This window comes from Atractosteus spatula, chromosome 22 (genome assembly GCF_055471065.1).
Source record: "Atractosteus spatula isolate fAtrSpa1 chromosome 22, fAtrSpa1.hap1, whole genome shotgun sequence".
Lineage (NCBI taxonomy): Eukaryota > Metazoa > Chordata > Actinopteri > Semionotiformes > Lepisosteidae > Atractosteus > Atractosteus spatula.
In genome coordinates, this window is record NC_142727.1 from 826,546 (window position 1) to 843,636 (window position 17,091).

General features: G+C 57.8%; 3 protein-coding genes across 3 annotated transcripts in view; 2 read left to right on the top strand and 1 right to left on the bottom strand.

Moving 5' to 3' along the window:
- LOC148816393 (uncharacterized) overlaps positions 1-5,784 on the top strand; it is an 8,291-nt gene extending 2,507 nt beyond the window's left edge. The window contains exons 4-7 of the mRNA XM_088939660.1: positions 2,347-2,456; positions 3,313-3,387; positions 3,530-3,661; positions 4,585-5,784. Coding sequence (XP_088795786.1) covers positions 2,347-2,456; positions 3,313-3,387; positions 3,530-3,661; positions 4,585-4,920 — 653 coding nt within the window. The 3' untranslated portion in view covers positions 4,921-5,784. The remainder of the gene's footprint in view (positions 1-2,346; positions 2,457-3,312; positions 3,388-3,529; positions 3,662-4,584) is intronic.
- Positions 5,785-6,199: 415 nt separating this feature from the next.
- On the top strand, positions 6,200-12,498 carry grwd1 (glutamate-rich WD repeat containing 1). The gene is made up of 7 exons (XM_088939403.1): positions 6,200-6,956; positions 8,652-8,769; positions 8,996-9,179; positions 9,697-9,910; positions 10,200-10,342; positions 10,629-10,826; positions 11,498-12,498. Exons 1-7 carry the CDS (start codon positions 6,725-6,727, stop codon positions 11,807-11,809), a joined length of 1,401 nt encoding a protein of 466 aa, XP_088795529.1. The 5' UTR covers positions 6,200-6,724; the 3' UTR covers positions 11,810-12,498.
- On the bottom strand, positions 12,252-16,370 carry cdc42ep5 (CDC42 effector protein 5). Its single transcript, XM_088939404.1, has 2 exons — positions 16,199-16,370; positions 12,252-14,528 (listed from the first exon to the last, which is right to left on the bottom strand). Exon 2 carries the CDS (start codon positions 14,524-14,526, stop codon positions 13,510-13,512), a length of 1,017 nt encoding a protein of 338 aa, XP_088795530.1. The 5' UTR covers positions 14,527-14,528; positions 16,199-16,370; the 3' UTR covers positions 12,252-13,509.
- Between the last annotated feature and the right edge of the window lie 721 nt (positions 16,371-17,091).

The following is a 17,091-nucleotide window of genomic DNA, read 5'->3' on the forward strand; positions in this document are numbered from 1 at the left end:
TAGACTCTTCTAGTCCCTGTGGACACTGACACAGCCCAGTCACAGGGCTCTAGACTCTTCTAGTCCCTGTGGACACTGACACAGCCCAGTCACAGGGCTCTAGACTCTTCTAGTCCCTGTGGGCACTGACACAGCCCAGTCACAGGGCTCTAGACTCTTCTAGTCCCTGTGGACACACTGACACAGCCCAGTCACAGGGCTCTAGACTCTTCTAGTCCCTGTGGACACTGACACAGCCCAGACACAGGGCTCTAGACTCTTCTAGTCCCTGTGGACACTGACACAGCCCAGTCACAGGGCTCTAGACTCTTCTAGTCCCTGTGGACACTGACACAGCCCAGTCACAGGTCTCTAGACTCTTCTAGTCCCTGTGGACACACTGACACAGCCCAGTCACAGGGCTCTAGACTCTTCTAGTCCCTGTGGACACACTGACACAGCCCAGTCACAGGGCTCTAGACTCTTCTAGTCCCTGTGGACACTGACACAGCCCAGTCACAGGGCTCTAGACTCTTCTAGTCCCTGTGGACACACTGACAGCCCAGACACAGGGCTCTAGACTCTTCTAGTCCCTGTGGACACTGACACAGCCCAGTCACAGGGCTCTAGACTCTTCTAGTCCCTGTGGACACTGACACAGCCCAGTCACAGGGCTCTAGACTCTTCTAGTCCCTGTGGACACTGACACAGCCCAGTCACAGGTCTCTAGACTCTTCTAGTCCCTGTGGACACACTGACACAGCCCAGTCACAGGGCTCTAGACTCTTCTAGTCCCTGTGGACACACTGACACAGCCCAGTCACAGGGCTCTAGACTCTTCTAGTCCCTGTGGACACTGACACAGCCCAGTCACAGGGCTCTAGACTCTTCTAGTCCCTGTGGACACACTGACAGCCCAGACACAGGGCTCTAGACTCTTCTAGTCCCTGTGGACACTGACACAGCCCAGTCACAGGGCTCTAGACTCTTCTAGTCCCTGTGGACACACTGACACAGCCCAGTCACAGGGCTCTAGACTCTTCTAGTCCCTGTGGGCACACTGACACAGCCCAGTCACAGGGCTCTAGACTCTTCTAGTCCCTGTGGACACTGACACAGCCCAGTCACAGGGCTCTAGACTCTTTTAGTCCCTGTGGACACTGACACAGCCCAGTCACAGGGCTCTAGACTCTTCTAGTCCCTGTGGACACACTGACAGCCCAGACACAGGGCTCTAGACTCTTCTAGTCCCTGTGGACACTGACACAGCCCAGTCACAGGGCTCTAGACTCTTCTAGTCCCTGTGGACACACTGACACAGCCCAGTCACAGGGCTCTAGACTCTTCTAGTCCCTGTGGACACTGACACAGCCCAGTCACAGGGCTCTAGACTCTTCTATTCCCTGTGGGCACACTGACACAGCCCAGTCACAGGGCTCTAGACTCTTCTAGTCCCTGTGGGCACACTGACACAGCCCAGTCACAGGGCTCCAGACTCTTCTAGTCCCTGTGGACACTGACACAGCCCAGTCACAGGGCTCTAGACTCTTCTAGTCCCTGTGGACACTGACACAGCCCAGTCACAGGGCTCTAGACTCTTCTAGTCCCTGTGGACACACTGACACAGCCCAGTCACAGGGCTCTGGACTCTTCTAGTCCCTGTGGGCACACTGACACAGCCCAGTCACAGGGCTCTAGACTCTTCTAGTCCCTGTGGACACTGACACAGCCCAGTCACAGGGCTCCAGACTCTTCTAGTCCCTGTGGACACACTGACACAGCCCAGTCACAGGGCTCTAGACTCTTCTAGTCCCTGTGGACACACTGACACAGCCCAGTCACAGGGCTCTAGACTCTTCTAGTCCCTGTGGACACACTGACACAGCCCAGTCACAGGGCTTTAGACTCTTCTAGTCCCTGTGGACACACTGACACAGCCCAGTCACAGGGCTCTAGACTCTTCTAGTCCCTGTGGACACACTGACACAGCCCAGTCACAGGGCTGTGGACTCTTCTAGTCCCTGTGGACACACTGACACAGCCCAGTCACAGGGCTCCTGACTCTTCTAGTCCCTGTGGACACTGACACAGCCCAGTCACAGGGCTCTGGACTCTTCTAGTCCCTGTGGGCACACTGACACAGCCCAGTCACAGGGCTCTAGACTCTTCTAGTCCCTGTGGACACACTGACACAGCCCAGTCACAGGGCTCTAGACTCTTCTAGTCCCTGTGGACACACTGACACAGCCCAGTCACAGGGCTCTAGACTCTTCTAGTCCCTGTGGACACACTGACACAGCCCAGTCACAGGGCTCTGGAGTCTTCTAGTCCCTGTGGAAGTCACCTCTCCTGTCTGCTCTCTCCCAGTGTTCCTGTTGCTCTCGGTGCTGTCGGTCCAGGTCAGGGGCTGCGATCCGTTCCTGAAGGGGGTGGTCAGCAAGCTCATCCCAGCCCTGGAGCGGGAGCAGGCTGGATTCGTGAGTCTCTGCTCCCTGCTGAGCTGTGACCCTTTCTCACCTGTTAACAGCCTCCGAGGGACTTTGCTCGTCCTTGTTAATTGACGTTGATTACAGCAGTCACCTCTTTCACTCTTAATTTGAATAGATTAATGAGTCCTGGGGGCATTTTCTAATTAAATGTAGCTGACATGGTATAATTACTTTTGATGGTCTCCTGCTTATTTAAGTGTCTACTCTGGAGCGCTCATTAGCTGTTGCTGTTCATTGGCACGAATTGCCTCATTGACTCCTTGTTAAATAATTTTCGTTGACAACTTTTTAGGTTGTTATTGAATTTAAACGAGTTTCTTTTATTGGTGTCTTAATTACATGAGTGTTAAATGATCTAAAGGTGTGACTCCTCCCCCATCATTTGCATAGTTCAGACGCTGCTCTGCCATTGGTCAGAACAGAACTCCCAGCAGGCACTGGGGCAGTTAGGTGGGCGTGGCCACTGAATGACCACGGTTGTTCGGATTGTCCACTGTTGCCATGGCAATATACCTCTCTGAATACCTCTCGAAGCCTTCTTAATTGAGTTCTTGTAATTAGCTTCGTTTGCCTCTGTCAATCAACTGTAATTTGTCTTTAATAGGCTGAAGGTCCTTTTATTGATCCCTAGTTTTAAGTGCCATTTAGTGACTGTATCTCAATTTGCAATGGTTTATGATTTTATTATAAAATAAACATTGATTACCTCTGTATTAATCAGCCCTCTGCACTGAGTGACTTTGATGTTTTCAGTAAGTCAGACTTGTGGCGTTAATTGCAGTGTTAATTAAGTCAGGTGCTCTGGTGCTAATTGAACACTCTCCCTGTGTTGTCTGAACCACAGAAGCAGGTTTTCCCCAGAGATTACCGTGTCCCTCACCACTCCTCCGAGACTCTGCTGTGCCACACCGAGGCTGTGGTGAGAATCCTCTTGTTTTATTAAAACATAGTACAGTTTTCTAAAGGGCTCTGCAGGCTTGTCTCAGCGGATAATCATTCATTCTCACTTATAACAAAGTTACTGTGCTGCAGCGTGAGACCCCTCTGTCTCTCTCTCTCAGTGCTGTGTGTACAGTGAAGGAGTTCTCCTCTCTCAGTCCTGGTCTGTCCTCCTGTCTCACCTCTGGAGTGAAAATCTCAAGGTCTCCTTTATTGCCCAGGTGATTGACACCCTGAGAGATGTCTCCGAGCAGGTACAGCCCGTCTGCCCACCTCCCTGTCCCTCTGCATGGTCAGCTGTGTCCCAGAATGAATGGCAGCCTGCCTGTGTCTCTGAGTGACTGTCTGATCCTCTCTCTCTGTGACTGGACGCCTGTCTGATCCTCTCTCTCAGTGACTGGACGACTGTCTGATCCTCTCTCTCTGTGACTGGACGCCTGCCTGCCTGTCTCTCTCAGTGACTGGACGCCTGCCTGCCTGTGTCTCTGAGTGACTGTCTGATCCTCTCTCTCAGTGACTGGACGCCTGTCTGATCCTCTCTCTCAGTGACTGGACGCCTGTCTGATCCTCTCTCTCAGTGACTGGACGCCTGTCTGATCCTCTCTCTCTGTGACTGGACGCCTGTCTGATCCTCTCTCTCAGTGACTGGACGCCTGTCTGATCCTCTCTCTCTGTGACTGGACGCCTGTCTGATCCTCTCTCTCTGTGACTGGACGCCTGCCTGCCTGTGTCTCTGAGTGACTGTCTGATCCTCTCTCTCAGTGACTGGACGACTGTCTGATCCTCTCTCTCTGTGACTGGACGCCTGTCTGATCCTCTCTCTCTGTGACTGGACGCCTGCCTGCCTGTCTCTCTCAGTGACTGTCTGATCCTCTCTCTCAGTGACTGGACATTTGCCTGCCTGTCTCTCTCAGTGACTGGACGCCTGCCTGCCTGTCTCTCTCAGTGACTAGACGCCTGCCGCCTGCCTGTCTGTCTCTCTCAGTGACTGGACGCCTGTCTGATCCTCTCTCTCAGTGACTGGACGCCTGTCTGATCCTCTCTCTCAGTGACTGGACGCCTGTCTGATCCTCTCTCTCAGTGACTGGATGCCTGCCTGCCTGTATGTCTCTCTCAGTGACTGGACGCCTGCCTGCCTGTCTCTCTCAGTGACTGGACGCCTGTATGTCTCTCTCAGGTGTTCCCGGAGACCCCGGATCTCTCCCACCTCCCGTGCGTGTCCTCCTCCCCAGCAGAGCTCCTGTCCCTCACCACCTCCCACCTGTCGGACTGGCTGCGTCTCAACTGCACCGCGCCCCCGACCTGCCCGTTCCCCACAGCGCCCCCCGGTGCTGAGCAGGAGGAGAGCTCAGCGGTCCCGGCTCGGGAGGGGGGCGCGGAGACGGGGACGGAGGGCGGGAGGGCCGGGCAGAGGGCTGCAGCGCCCCCTGTGGGCTCGTCCCTGCCAGTGCGCCCCTGCCTCTGCCTCTGCCTCTCCCTGCTGCTGTGCTCCTGGAGCGGCTCTTCCCTGTAATTCCACCCTGGGGTCCCCCTGGTCCCCCTGGTTCTGCCAGCGCGGGCCTGCCCCGGGCTCCTACCGCAGCCTCGCGCTCCAGACGGACCGGACCGCTGCGGAACCAGGCCCGGACACGCGTGCTTAAAGGAACGGGCTGGTGGTGCCCCCTGCTGGCGGGGACACGGCACTGCGCCAGCGACAGGAGTCTCTGTTTCTCACTTGTCCGTCCCTAAACCCTGTCCTCAACTGTCCTCAACTGTCCTCAACTGCCCTAAACTGCCCTAAACTGCCCTAAACTGCCCTGGACAGCCCTCAACCGCCCTCAACCGCCCTCAACCGCCCTCAACTGCCCTGGACAGCCCTGGACAGTCCTCAACTGCCCTCAACTGCCCTGGACAGCCCTGGACAGTCCTCAACTGCCCTCAACAGCCCTCAACAGCCCTCAACCGCCCTCAACTGCCCTCAACTGCCCTGGACAGCACTGCTCAGCCCTGGACAGCCCTCAATGGTCCTTGATGGCCCTGGATCACCCCCGTTTCCATAGGGACTGGGTTTGCACCCCACTTTGCGTGTTCACCCCTGATACTCTGTCCTCTGCCCGATCGCCTGCTGTCTCCCGGGACGCTGGTCTCCCGAGATTTGAACATTTAACAGGGTGTAACTGGGCCGCCTGCTGCAGACTCCCGCCACCCTCGGTGTACAGAAATGCAGCCTGCTCTCTGTGTTAAAGGCGCTGCTGGAGCCCCTTGGGTTTCCACTTGTATTGTGTCTGTGTGTTACTGCTGATGCTTAAGAAGCTTTATAAACTGTGGGTGTCAGACAGAGGGGTGTTTCCCTCTGTGGGTCAAGACAAACTGGAAATTAAACATTTATCTGAAATCTGATACAGATGTTAAAATTGACACTACAGCACAGAGACACTGCCTGACTGGACACTACAGCACAGAGACACTGACTGACTGGACACTACAGCACAGTGACCCTGACTGACTGGACACTACAGCACAGAGACACTGACTGGACACTACAGCACAGTGACACTGACTGACTGACTGGACACTACAGCACAGAGACCCTGACTGACTGACTGGACACTACAGCACAGAGACACTGACTGACTGACTGGACACTACAGCACAGTGACCCTGACTGACTGACTGACTGGACAGTACAGCACAGAGACACTGACTGACTGGACACTACAGCACAGAGACACTGACTGGACACTATAGTCACTTTATTAATGTACTGGTTTGGGATGTAATTGTATTAATAGTTTTGGATAAAGTCATATTCAGAATAATATTGCACCAGTAACTCGAGGACACAGGGAAACGACCTGCCAGTTGATCATCATCATCATCGTCAGTGCCTGGACTTGGTGCACACCTTCCTCCTTTCCTGTGCGGAGGGATGGCAGAGCCTTGATTTTTCTCCCGATGGGTGATTTTCACAACAACACGCTGGTGGGATTTTAACACAAACCTTCATGGGGAAGGGGGAATCGTGATGGGTTTCCTTCCTAATTTTAGGTAGATTTTAGTTACCATCGCCTGATGTAGAATGTATAGATATGTTTTATTGGTGAATGTCTAAGACATGCCGTTTCCTGGCTTTGCCCTCACTTAAAATGGAATCTAAACGTTTGGCATCAGCGCCTATATTAATAGCGGCAGGGGACCCGGAAGTTGCCCTCATCGCAGATGGCTCCGTAGGAGTGACGTCACTCGCTCCCTGCCCTCACTAGGCATGGCCGCCGCCACGGCTTCACTCCCCTAGCGGGCGAAGCGGGAGGCGCCGAGTTGTTTTGCCCTTTTCAGCCATGTCCGCGCCCGGTGGTGGCACGCCGTCGGAGGCAGAGCGGGGAGCGGGGGACGAGTTCGAGGAGATGGAGGGGAGCGGGAGCGAGGAGGAAAGCATGGGGGAAGAGGAGGAAGAGGGGGGACAGGACGGGGAGGCCCGCGTCTTCATCCCCGGCGTGGAGGCGCTGCAGCCCGGGGAGCAGCTGGAGATGGACCAGTCGGCGTACCGTCTGTATCACGAGTGTCAGACAGGTCTGTCCGCGGCAGATCGCGGTTCCGCGGGGGAGTGGGGGGCTCAGACCGGCCCCCGCGGACAGCTGGACCTCCGTCCGGCCTGATCCCGGGGTTACGTGGGGTGACCGCTGTGCCACGTGTCGTTGAAACCCGCCGACCCTCACGAAGGGACCTCAGGGGTCGTGACGAGTGCGCCTGCCAGCCGCATCACACCGCTAGAAACAGCGCAGTGCTGTCTCCAGAATCGAGGTCACCCAAATTCTAGAATCAAGAGGGGATCTCGCCGTGCTCTGACCTCTGACCCCTGACCCCTGACCCAAGAGGGCTCGCTGGTGCAGTGTTGAGGTGCTGAGGTCGCTGGGAATGGAATTTCCTGGGCTCCCGGCCTCTGGAAATCTCTGCTCCAGCTAATCCTTGCTTGTCAAAGTGATCTGAAATGTCTGTGATCTGAACCCCTCTCTCCCTCTGTGTGTCTGTATTAACCCCTCTCTGTGTGTCTGTATTAACCCCTCTCTCCCTCTGTGTGTCTGTATTAACCCCTCTCTCTCCCTCTGTATGTCTGTATTTACCCCTCTCTCCCTCTGTATGTCTGTATTTACCCCTCTCTCCCTCTGTGTGTCTGTATTAACCCCTCTCTCTCCCTCTGTGTGTCTGTATTAACCCCTCTCTCTCCCTCTGTGTGTCTGTATTAACCCCTCTCCCTCTGTGTGTCTGTATTAACCCCTCTCTCCCCCTGTGTGTCTGTATTTACCCCTCTCTCCCTCTGTGTGTCTGTATTAACCCCTCTCCCCCTGTGTGTCTGTATTAACCCCTCTCTCTCCCTCTGTGTGTCTGTATTAACCCCTCTCTCCCTCTGTATGTCTGTATTTACCCCTCTCTCCCTCTGTATGTCTGTATTTACCCCTCTCTCCCTCTGTGTGTCTGTATTAACCCCTCTCTCTCCCTCTGTGTGTCTGTATTAACCCCTCTCTCTCCCTCTGTGTGTCTGTATTAACCCCTCTCCCTCTGTGTGTCTGTATTAACCCCTCTCTCCCCCTGTGTGTCTGTATTTACCCCTCTCTCCCTCTGTGTGTCTGTATTAACCCCTCTCCCCCTGTGTGTCTGTATTAACCCCTCTCTCTCCCTCTGTGTGTCTGTATTTACCCCTCTCCCTCTGTGTGTCTGTATTAACCCCTCTCTCTCCCTCTGTGTGTCTGTATTAACCCCTCTCTCCCTCTGTGTGTCTGTATTAACCCCTCTCTCTCCCTCTGTGTGTCTGTATTAACCCCTCTCTCTCCCTCTGTATGTCTGTATTTACCCCTCTCTCCCTCTGTATGTCTGTATTTACCCCTCTCTCCCTCTGTGTGTCTGTATTAACCCCTCTCTCTCCCTCTGTGTGTCTGTATTAACCCCTCTCCCTCTGTGTGTCTGTATTAACCCCTCTCTCCCCCTGTGTGTCTGTATTTACCCCTCTCTCCCTCTGTGTGTCTGTATTAACCCCTCTCCCCCTGTGTGTCTGTATTAACCCCTCTCTCTCCCTCTGTGTGTCTGTATTAACCCCTCTCTCCCTCTGTATGTCTGTATTTACCCCTCTCTCCCTCTGTGTGTCTGTATTAACCCCTCTCTCTCCCTCTGTGTGTCTGTATTAACCCCTCTCTCCCTCTGTGTGTCTGTATTAACCCCTCTCCCTCTGTGTGTCTGTATTAACCCCTCTCCCCCCCTGTGTGCCTGCAGGAGCCCCGTGCCTCAGTTTCGATGTGCTGAGAGATGACCTGGGTGAGAACAGAGAGCAGCCTCCCCTCTCCATGCTGCTGTGCGCCGGGACGCAGGCGGAAACCGCCCAGGCCAACCGGTAGGGACGTGCCCACCCTGAGCCTCTACCTGCAGTGTGGACAAGCTCCTCTGACCTCTGACCCAGCTGCGGGTCTCTGCGCCCCCTCTCCTTCTCCGGGAGCCCGCAGGGCCTCGGACAGAGACCCCGGCTGACTGATCCCACTGCTGCCACCTGTGTGGCTCTGAGGTGGCGACCTCTGACCTCTGTCCCCTGACCCAGTCTTGTTTAACGCCCCTCTGCCCAGGCTGCTGGTGATGCGCATGCACAACCTGTACGGAACGCAGCCGGAGAGGAAGGAGGAGGAGGGGGAGGAGGAGGAGAGCAGCGAGGAGGAGGAGGAGGAGGAGGAGGAGGAGGAGGGGGAGAGCAGGAAGCCACAGCTGGAGCTGGCCATGGTGCCGCACTACGGGGGCATCAACAGAGTGAGGGTGAGTGTCCCCCAGCCCCGGGCACTGGGGTACTGTAGGAGCGGGGTCCCAGCCCCGGACACTGGGGTACTGTAGGATCGGGGTCCCCCAGCCCCGGGCACTGGGGTACTGTAGGAGCGGGGTCCCCCAGCCCCGGGCACTGGGGTATTGTAGGAGCGGGGTCCCCCAGCCCCGGGCACTGGGGTACTGTAGGAGCGGGGTCCCCCAGCCCCGGGCACTGGGGTACTGTAGGAGCGGGGTCCCAGCCCCGGACACTGGGGTACTGTAGGATCGGGGTCCCCCAGCCCCGGGCACTGGGGTACTGTAGGATCGGGGTCCCCCAGCCCCGGGCACTGGGGTACTGTAGGAGCAGGGTCCCTGCCCTGGAACTGGGGTACTGTAGGAGCGGGGTCCCAGCCCCGGACACTGGGGTACTGTAGGAGCGGGGTCCCAGCCCCGGACACTAGGGTATTGTAGGATCGGGGTCACAGACACTGTCCAGGGTGTACCTATAAACATCTCTGTCTCTGTTGGTCAGGTGACCCAGATCGGAGAGCTCCCATTGGCCGCTGTGTGGTCGGAGAAGGGTCAGGTGGAGATCTTTGACCTCCGACCCCAGCTGAAGGCGGTCCACAGCTCCGCCGCCATGGCAACATTCATACAGCAGCAGCAGCAGAAGGCCGCACCCATCTTCAGCTTTGCGGGTCACATGACGGAGGGCTTCGCGATCGACTGGTCCCCCAGAGTGCCTGGTGAGTCACTCCAGGTCTGACAGTGCAGTCAGTCAGACTCCCAGTGCACAGCAGTCTGATCCGCTCCAGGTGTGACAGTGCAGTCAGTCTCCCAGTGCGCAGCAGTCTGATCCGCTCCAGGTGTGACAGTGCAGTCAGTTAGACTCCCAGTGCGCAGCAGTCTGATCCGCTCCAGGTGTGACAGTGCAGTCAGTCAGACTCCCAGTGCACAGCAGTCTGATCCGCTCCAGGTGTGACAGTGCTGTCAGGTGTCTCGGTGTCCGGTGCTGACCGCTCTCTCTCTCTGCAGGGCGTCTGGTCAGTGGGGACTGCAGGAAGAATATCCACGTGTGGGAGCCACGAGAGGGGGGGACCTGGCACATCGACCAGCGCCCCTTCACCGGCCACACACACTCTGTCGAGGACCTGCAGTGGTCACCCACTGAGGACACGGTGAGGACAGGTCCCCCCGCCCACTGTTCACCACACACACACACTCACACACCCTCTGTCCACCACACACTGTCCACCACACACACTCACACACCCACTGTCCACCACACACTCACAGTCGCACACAGACACTCACAATCGCACACACTCAAACACAATCACACACTCACAATCACACACCTAGACACACTTACAATCACACACTCAGACGCACTCACACACACATGCAGGCTCCACACAGACAGCACCCCGCCTGGCGCCTCGGTGACGTCACTTCCTGCTGCAGGTCTTTGCTTCCTGTTCGGTGGACGCCAGCATCAGGGTGTGGGACGTGCGGGCGGCTCCGGCGAAGGCCTGCATGCTCGCCGCCGGCCAGGCGCACAGCTCGGACGTCAACGTGCTGAGCTGGAGCCGGAGCGAGCCCTTCCTGCTGTCCGGCGGCGACGACGGCCTGCTGCACGTCTGGGACCTGCGCCAGTTCAGGGTAGGCCGGGCGAGGGGTGCCCTGTACTGTATCTGAGGGGTACAGGACAAATCGGGGTCCCCTGTACTGTATCTGGGGGGTACACGAGCAATCGGGGTCCCCTGTGCTGTGTGTGCGAGGTTATAGGAGAAATCAGGGCTCCCAGTGCTGTATGTGGGGGGGTACAGGAGAAGTGGGGGCTCCCTGTGCTGTATGTGGGGGGGTACAGGAGAAGCTGGGGCTCCCTGTGCTGTATGTGGGGGGTACAGGAGAAGTGGGGGCTCCCTGTGCTGTATGTGGGGGGTACAGGAGAAGTGGGGGCTCCCTGTGCTGTAGTGGGGGGTACAGGAGAAGCTGGGGCTCCCTGTGCTGTATGTGGGGGGTACAGGAGAAGCTGGGGCTCCCTGTGCTGTATGTGGGGGGGTACAGGAGAAGCTGGGGCTCCCTGTGCTGTATGTGGGGGGTACAGGAGAAGTGGGGGCTCCCTGTGCTGTATGTGGGGGGTACAGGAGAAGTGGGGGCTCCCTGTGCTGTAGTGGGGGGTACAGGAGAAGCTGGGGCTCCCTGTGCTGTATGTGGCAGGTACAGGAGATGTGGGGGCTCCCTGTGCTGTAGTGGGGGGTACAGGAGAAGCTGGGGCTCCCTGTGCTGTAGTGGGGGGTACAGTACTGACCCCCTCTCTCTGCCCGCAGTCGGGGCTCCCCGTGGCCAGCTTCAAGCAGCACTGCGCCCCCATCACCTCGGTGCAGTGGCACCCCAGCGACCCCAGCGTGTTCGCGGCGGCCGGCGCGGACGACGTGGTCAGCCAGTGGGACCTGGCGGTGGAGGCCTGTGGCCCCGGGTCCGAGGGCGCGGGGGCCGCGGCCACACTGCCGCCCCAGGTGCTCTTCCTGCACCAGGGCCAGACGGAGGTGAAGGAGCTGCACTGGCACCCCCAGAATACCGGGGTGCTGGTCACCACCGCGCTGTCCGGCTTCAACGTCTTCAGGACGATCTCGGTGTGAGAGAGCGGCTCGGCTGACCGACTGACCGCTCCGGACAGAGGAGCCCTCCTGTCCCCAGACCGGTCACTCCTGTCCCCTGACCCCCAGACCAGTCACTCCTGTTCTCAGACCCTCAGACCGGTCACTCCTGTCCCCTGTCCCCAGACCGGTCACTCCTGACCCCTGTCCCCAGACCGGTCACTCCTGTTCTCAGACCCCCAGACCAGTCACTCCTGTCCCCTGTCCCCCAGACCGGTCACTCCTGTTCTCAGACCCCCAGACCGGTCACTCCTGTCCCCTGACCCCCAGACCGGTCACTCCTGTCCCCAGAGCCCCAGACCGGTCACTCCTGTCCCCTGACCCCCTGACCCCCAGACTGGTCACTCCTGTCCCCTGTCCCCCAGACTGGTCACTCCGGTCTTCGGAGCGGTCAGCCACACACAGAAAGCAAGAGACAGAGTTCTTCAGTTCTTCAGATCTTTATTTGTACAAAAAACCGTCTTTAAAACACAGACGAAGAGAGAGCTGTTAGTCACTGGGTTCTGCTGTGCAGAGGGAACGGAGACCGGACTCAGGAGATGGACAATCCCAAGTGTGGACCGCAGTCCTGTGACTGGACACAAGAGATGGGCAGTCTCATATGGTCCCTTGTGTGGACAGCAGTCCTGTGCAAATTGACCTGTGTCTCATTAAAACACAAAGCTGAAAAATACTGTGTGTTCTTTAAAATCACAGCACAGACAGGAGAGTGGACAGTGGAGCCAGGGTGAGTGTGGACACGCAGGACAGCCCAGTTTGCATACGTGTGTCTAAGGGATTGTGTGTCTGTGTGTGAGTCTATGAGTGTGAGGCTGTGATTGTGTGTGTGTCTGGGTCCGTGTGTGAGTGTGAGTCTGAGTGAGAAACTCTGTATGTGTGTGTAAGACAGTCTGAGAGTGTGTGTGTGAGAGGGTGTGAGTCTGTGAGAGTGAGTCTGTGTGATTGTGTGTGTGAGAGGGTGTGCGAGTCTGTGATTGTGTGCGAGTGTGTTGTCGCTGCAGGATGCTGTGAGCGAGCAGGACAGTGACAGCAGGAAGCTGTCAGGAAGGATGTGGTGTGGACTCAGAGCTCACACAGCAGCGCGTGCACGATCTGCTCCGCCGAGCAAGAGAGAGAGAGCACGGCCACCAGGGGGCACTCACGGCCTGCTCCACCTGCACCCCCGTGGTATCCCAGAGTCCTCGGCTCTCCCACCCCGCCCGGCGCTCACTGAAACAGCTTGTTCAGACAGACGGGCTGCAGGTCGGCCAGGGTCCCGAGTCAGGAGTCTCGAACCTCATCCTGCTCTGATGATGTCACTGTGTCCAGTGTTCAGGCAGGATGGTGACAGTGGTGATGTCACACTGTGTCCAGTATTCAGGCAGGATGGTGACAGTGGTGATGTCACAGTCTCCAGTATTCAGGCAGGATGGTGACAGTGGTGATGTCACACTGTATCCAGTATTCAGGCAGGATGGTGACAGTGGTGATGTCACACTGTCTCCAGCACTGAGATTTATTGAATAGCTTAGAAATCGATACACTAATACTGCCAGGCAGCAGTGCGTGTAATGACTTCATGGGATGAGTTACGAACCAGACGAGCTCGGAGAGCCCAGTATTTAAAACCGCTCCGTAAGAGTTTGTGAGAGTTGGACTCTGTGCTGTGCAGTGATTGGTCCCTTGGCCCCTGAGCCGCGCTCCTATAGGCCGATTTCGTCATCAAACTCCTCTTCAAAGGTGTAGCCCTGCCCAGTGCCCTCGCCCTCCTCTGACTCTGTCTCTGATTGGTCCAGCGCCTCCCTCCTCCTGTCCAGTGGCGTCACGCCCTCGTACTCTGAGCTGGTGGACGAGGCCGGGCTGGGGGACCTGTGGGCGGGGTGGGTGGGGCCAGGAGGTGGGTGTCTGTCTGGGTCCAGGACTCTCTCCCTAATCCCACCCACAGTCTCTCCCTCTTCCTCCTCCTCCTCCTCCTCTCCCTCGGTTTTCTCAGCTGTGTGTCGGTCCCCCGTAGCCCCAGCTCCCTCCCTTCCCATGGGGCCCGGGGACTCTCCGCCCCCTCGGGAGACAAGGCCCGCCTCTGCGGACTGCAGCCCCTCCCCTTCCGGCTCAAGCTCCTCCCCGGCCTCCTCCGGCCCAGTGATCTCTTCTCTCTTGTCACTGAACCTGACCTTGGGTCTTGGCCCCGCCCCCTTGGGCCTACCCACCTCCTCTGGGGCACCCGGCCCCGCCCCCCTCCCTTGGCTCATCCCCGACTTCCTGCTGCCAAGCTCCTCCCCCTCTGGGACAAGCCCCTCCCATCTGGTGCCGAGCCCCTCCCCCTCCAGGCCGAGACCCTTGGCTCCGGCCTGTAGCTCCTCCTCCTCTGGGGCCTCAGGGGCGGGACCGCCGGGCCCCCCCGCCCCCTGCTCCCCACGTCCCCGCCCATCCATCACGCCCAGCACGTCCCCCAGGATGGACGGCCCCAGGTCCAGGTCCAGGTCCAGGTCCAGCTCCAGGGACAGCGAGGAGCCGGACCCCGGGCGCCGGACGGGAGGGGCCGGCGGCGGCGGCGAGGGGGGCGGCTCCTCGGCCGGCGGCGGGCCGTGGCTGGACAGGAAGGAGGTGTCCCCGAAGGCGTCGCCCCCGCGGCCGATGTGCATGGTGTGGCGGAAGTCGCCCAGCGGGGCGGAGATCATGGTGGGGTCCAGCCTGGAGCCCCGGGACTTGTGGAGAGGCATTGCTGTCCAGAGAGAGAGAATGAGAGAGGGGTTAATACAGGACACTGACTGACTGGACACTACAGCACAGAGACCCTGACTGACTGACTGGACACTACAGCACAGTGACCCTGACTGACTGGACACTACAGCACAGTGACACTGACTGACTGGACACTACAGCACAGAGACACTGACTGACTGGACACTACAGCACAGAGACCCTGACTGACTGACTGGACACTACAGCACAGTGACACTGACTGACTGGACACTACAGCACAGAGACACTGACTGACTGACTGGACACTACAGCACAGTGACCCTGACTGACTGGACACTACAGCACAGTGACACTGACTGACTGACTGGACACTACAGCACAGAGACACTGACTGACTGACTGGACACTACAGCACAGAGACACTGACTGACTGACTGGACACTACAGCACAGTGACACTGACTGACTGACTGGACACTACAGCACAGAGACACTGACTGACTGACTGGACACTACAGCACAGTGACACTGACTGACTGGACACTACAGCACAGAGACACTGACTGACTGACTGGACACTACAGCACAGTGACACTGACTGACTGACTGGACACTACAGCACAGAGACACTGACTGACTGACTGGACACTACAGCACAGTGACACTGACTGACTGACTGGACACTACAGCACAGAGACACTGACTGACTGACTGGACACTACAGCACAGTGACCCTGACTGACTGACTGACTGGACACTACAGCACAGAGACACTGACTGACTGGACACTACAGCACAGAGACACTGACTGACTGACTGGACACTACAGCACAGTGACCCTGACTGACTGGACACTACAGCACAGTGACACTGACTGACTGACTGGACACTACAGCACAGAGACACTGACTGACTGACTGGACACTACAGCACAGAGACACTGACTGACTGACTGGACACTACAGCACAGTGACACTGACTGACTGACTGGACACTACAGCACAGAGACACTGACTGACTGACTGGACACTACAGCACAGAGACACTGACTGACTGACTGGACACTACAGCACAGTGACCCTGACTGACTGGACACTACAGCACAGTGACAGTGACTGACTGGACACTACAGCACAGTGACCCTGACTGACTGGACACTACAGCACAGAGACACTGACTGGCTCCAGTCCGGCTACAAACACCCTCTGTGCCTCTAACAGACGGAATAGAATCACGCTGGGGAGTGGAAGGGAGTGGAGATATAGTGTAGATACACTGGTGTGTGTGCATGTGTGTGAGTGTGAGTCTGTGTGAGTGTGCAGGAGGGTCCCCTGGTCTCCCCACTTTCGATCACAGGAGGGTGCCCCTCGGCGGACCCCCTGGAGCTCACACGCGCACCCACGGCCCGGAGCCGCCCTCCCGCCCCGTCCTGCGCGGGACACGTTCAGCACCCCCCCTCGCCCGCTTCCACACCGGCTTCACCATCATCACCGTCACCGTCATCGCCGCGCCGTCTCCTGTCGCTGGACACTGTGACAGAAACTCGCACACGCACACGCACACGCACGACTCTCACAGGTCCGCCGCCCACCCCGCTCGCCCGCTCGCCCGCGGGGGGGGGGGGGGCGCCCCAGCCCCGGAGTTGCCGTCGGCCGCGGGACGTCCCGCCAGCTCGGCGCTGGAAACTCACTTTCTGTTCCGCGGCGTCTGACGGGCGCAGCGCCGGCCGGCCTGGCTGCTTCTCCGCGGTCTCCTGCCCCGAGCCCTGCCGTCCTCACTTCTCCTCGCTGCCTCTGCCTTTTCCTCCGGGATGGGCGAGGAAGTGACGCGGCACTGGGAGTGTTGCGAGGGAGAGTGAGAGAGAGAGAGTGAGACAGAGGGAGGGAGAGAGGAGGGGAGGGCAGAGAGGTGAGGCTGCAACGCGCTCCTCGTGAGAGCAGACGAGAGTTAAGAGGATCTGTGATCCCTCGGGCCCCCCTGACTGGACTGGGACACCCCCCCACACACACACAGTCGGTACTGTACTACTCCAGCCCAGTCAAGCCCCCAGTGTGAATCACAAGTGGGCTGAGACAGGTATGACTGCACCGGAGTCTGAGTTTCTAATCAGAGTCACACTGAGACACACTGAGACTCTGGACTGGGAGCTGGACTAGTTCTTCACTGGGATTATAATCAGACTCCACTGACACTGACAGAGCAGTCTGAGACTCTCCAGGCTGGACTGGACTGGCTGGACTGGGAGCTGGACTAGTTCTTCACTGGGATTATAATCAGACTCACTGACACTGACAGAGCAGTCTGAAACTCTCCAGGCTGGACTGGACTGGCTGGACTGGGAGCTGGACTAGTTCTTCACTGGGATTATAATCAGACTCACTGACACTGACAGAGCAGTCTGAGACTCTCCAGGCTGGACTGGACTGGCTGCACTGGGAGCTGGACTAGTTCTTCACTGGGATTATAATCAGACTCACTGACACTGACAGAGCAGTCTGAGACTCTCCAGGCTGGACTGGACTGGCTGCACTGGGAGCTGGACTAGTTCTTCACTGGGATTATAATCAGACTCACTGACACTGA

Bases quoted from the DNA above. Each gene is read 5' to 3' on its own strand.
- grwd1 (XM_088939403.1), top strand. From the start codon at position 6,725: ATGTCCGCGCCCGGTGGTGGCACGCCGTCGGAGGCAGAGCGGGGAGCG. The intron at 9,180-9,696 runs GTGAGTGTCCCC...TCTGTTGGTCAG, and splicing joins GGGGCATCAACAGAGTGAGG to GTGACCCAGATCGGAGAGCT. The intron at 10,827-11,497 runs GTAGGCCGGGCG...CTCTGCCCGCAG, and splicing joins GGGACCTGCGCCAGTTCAGG to TCGGGGCTCCCCGTGGCCAG.
- cdc42ep5 (XM_088939404.1), bottom strand. From the start codon at position 14,526: ATGCCTCTCCACAAGTCCCGGGGCTCCAGGCTGGACCCCACCATGATC.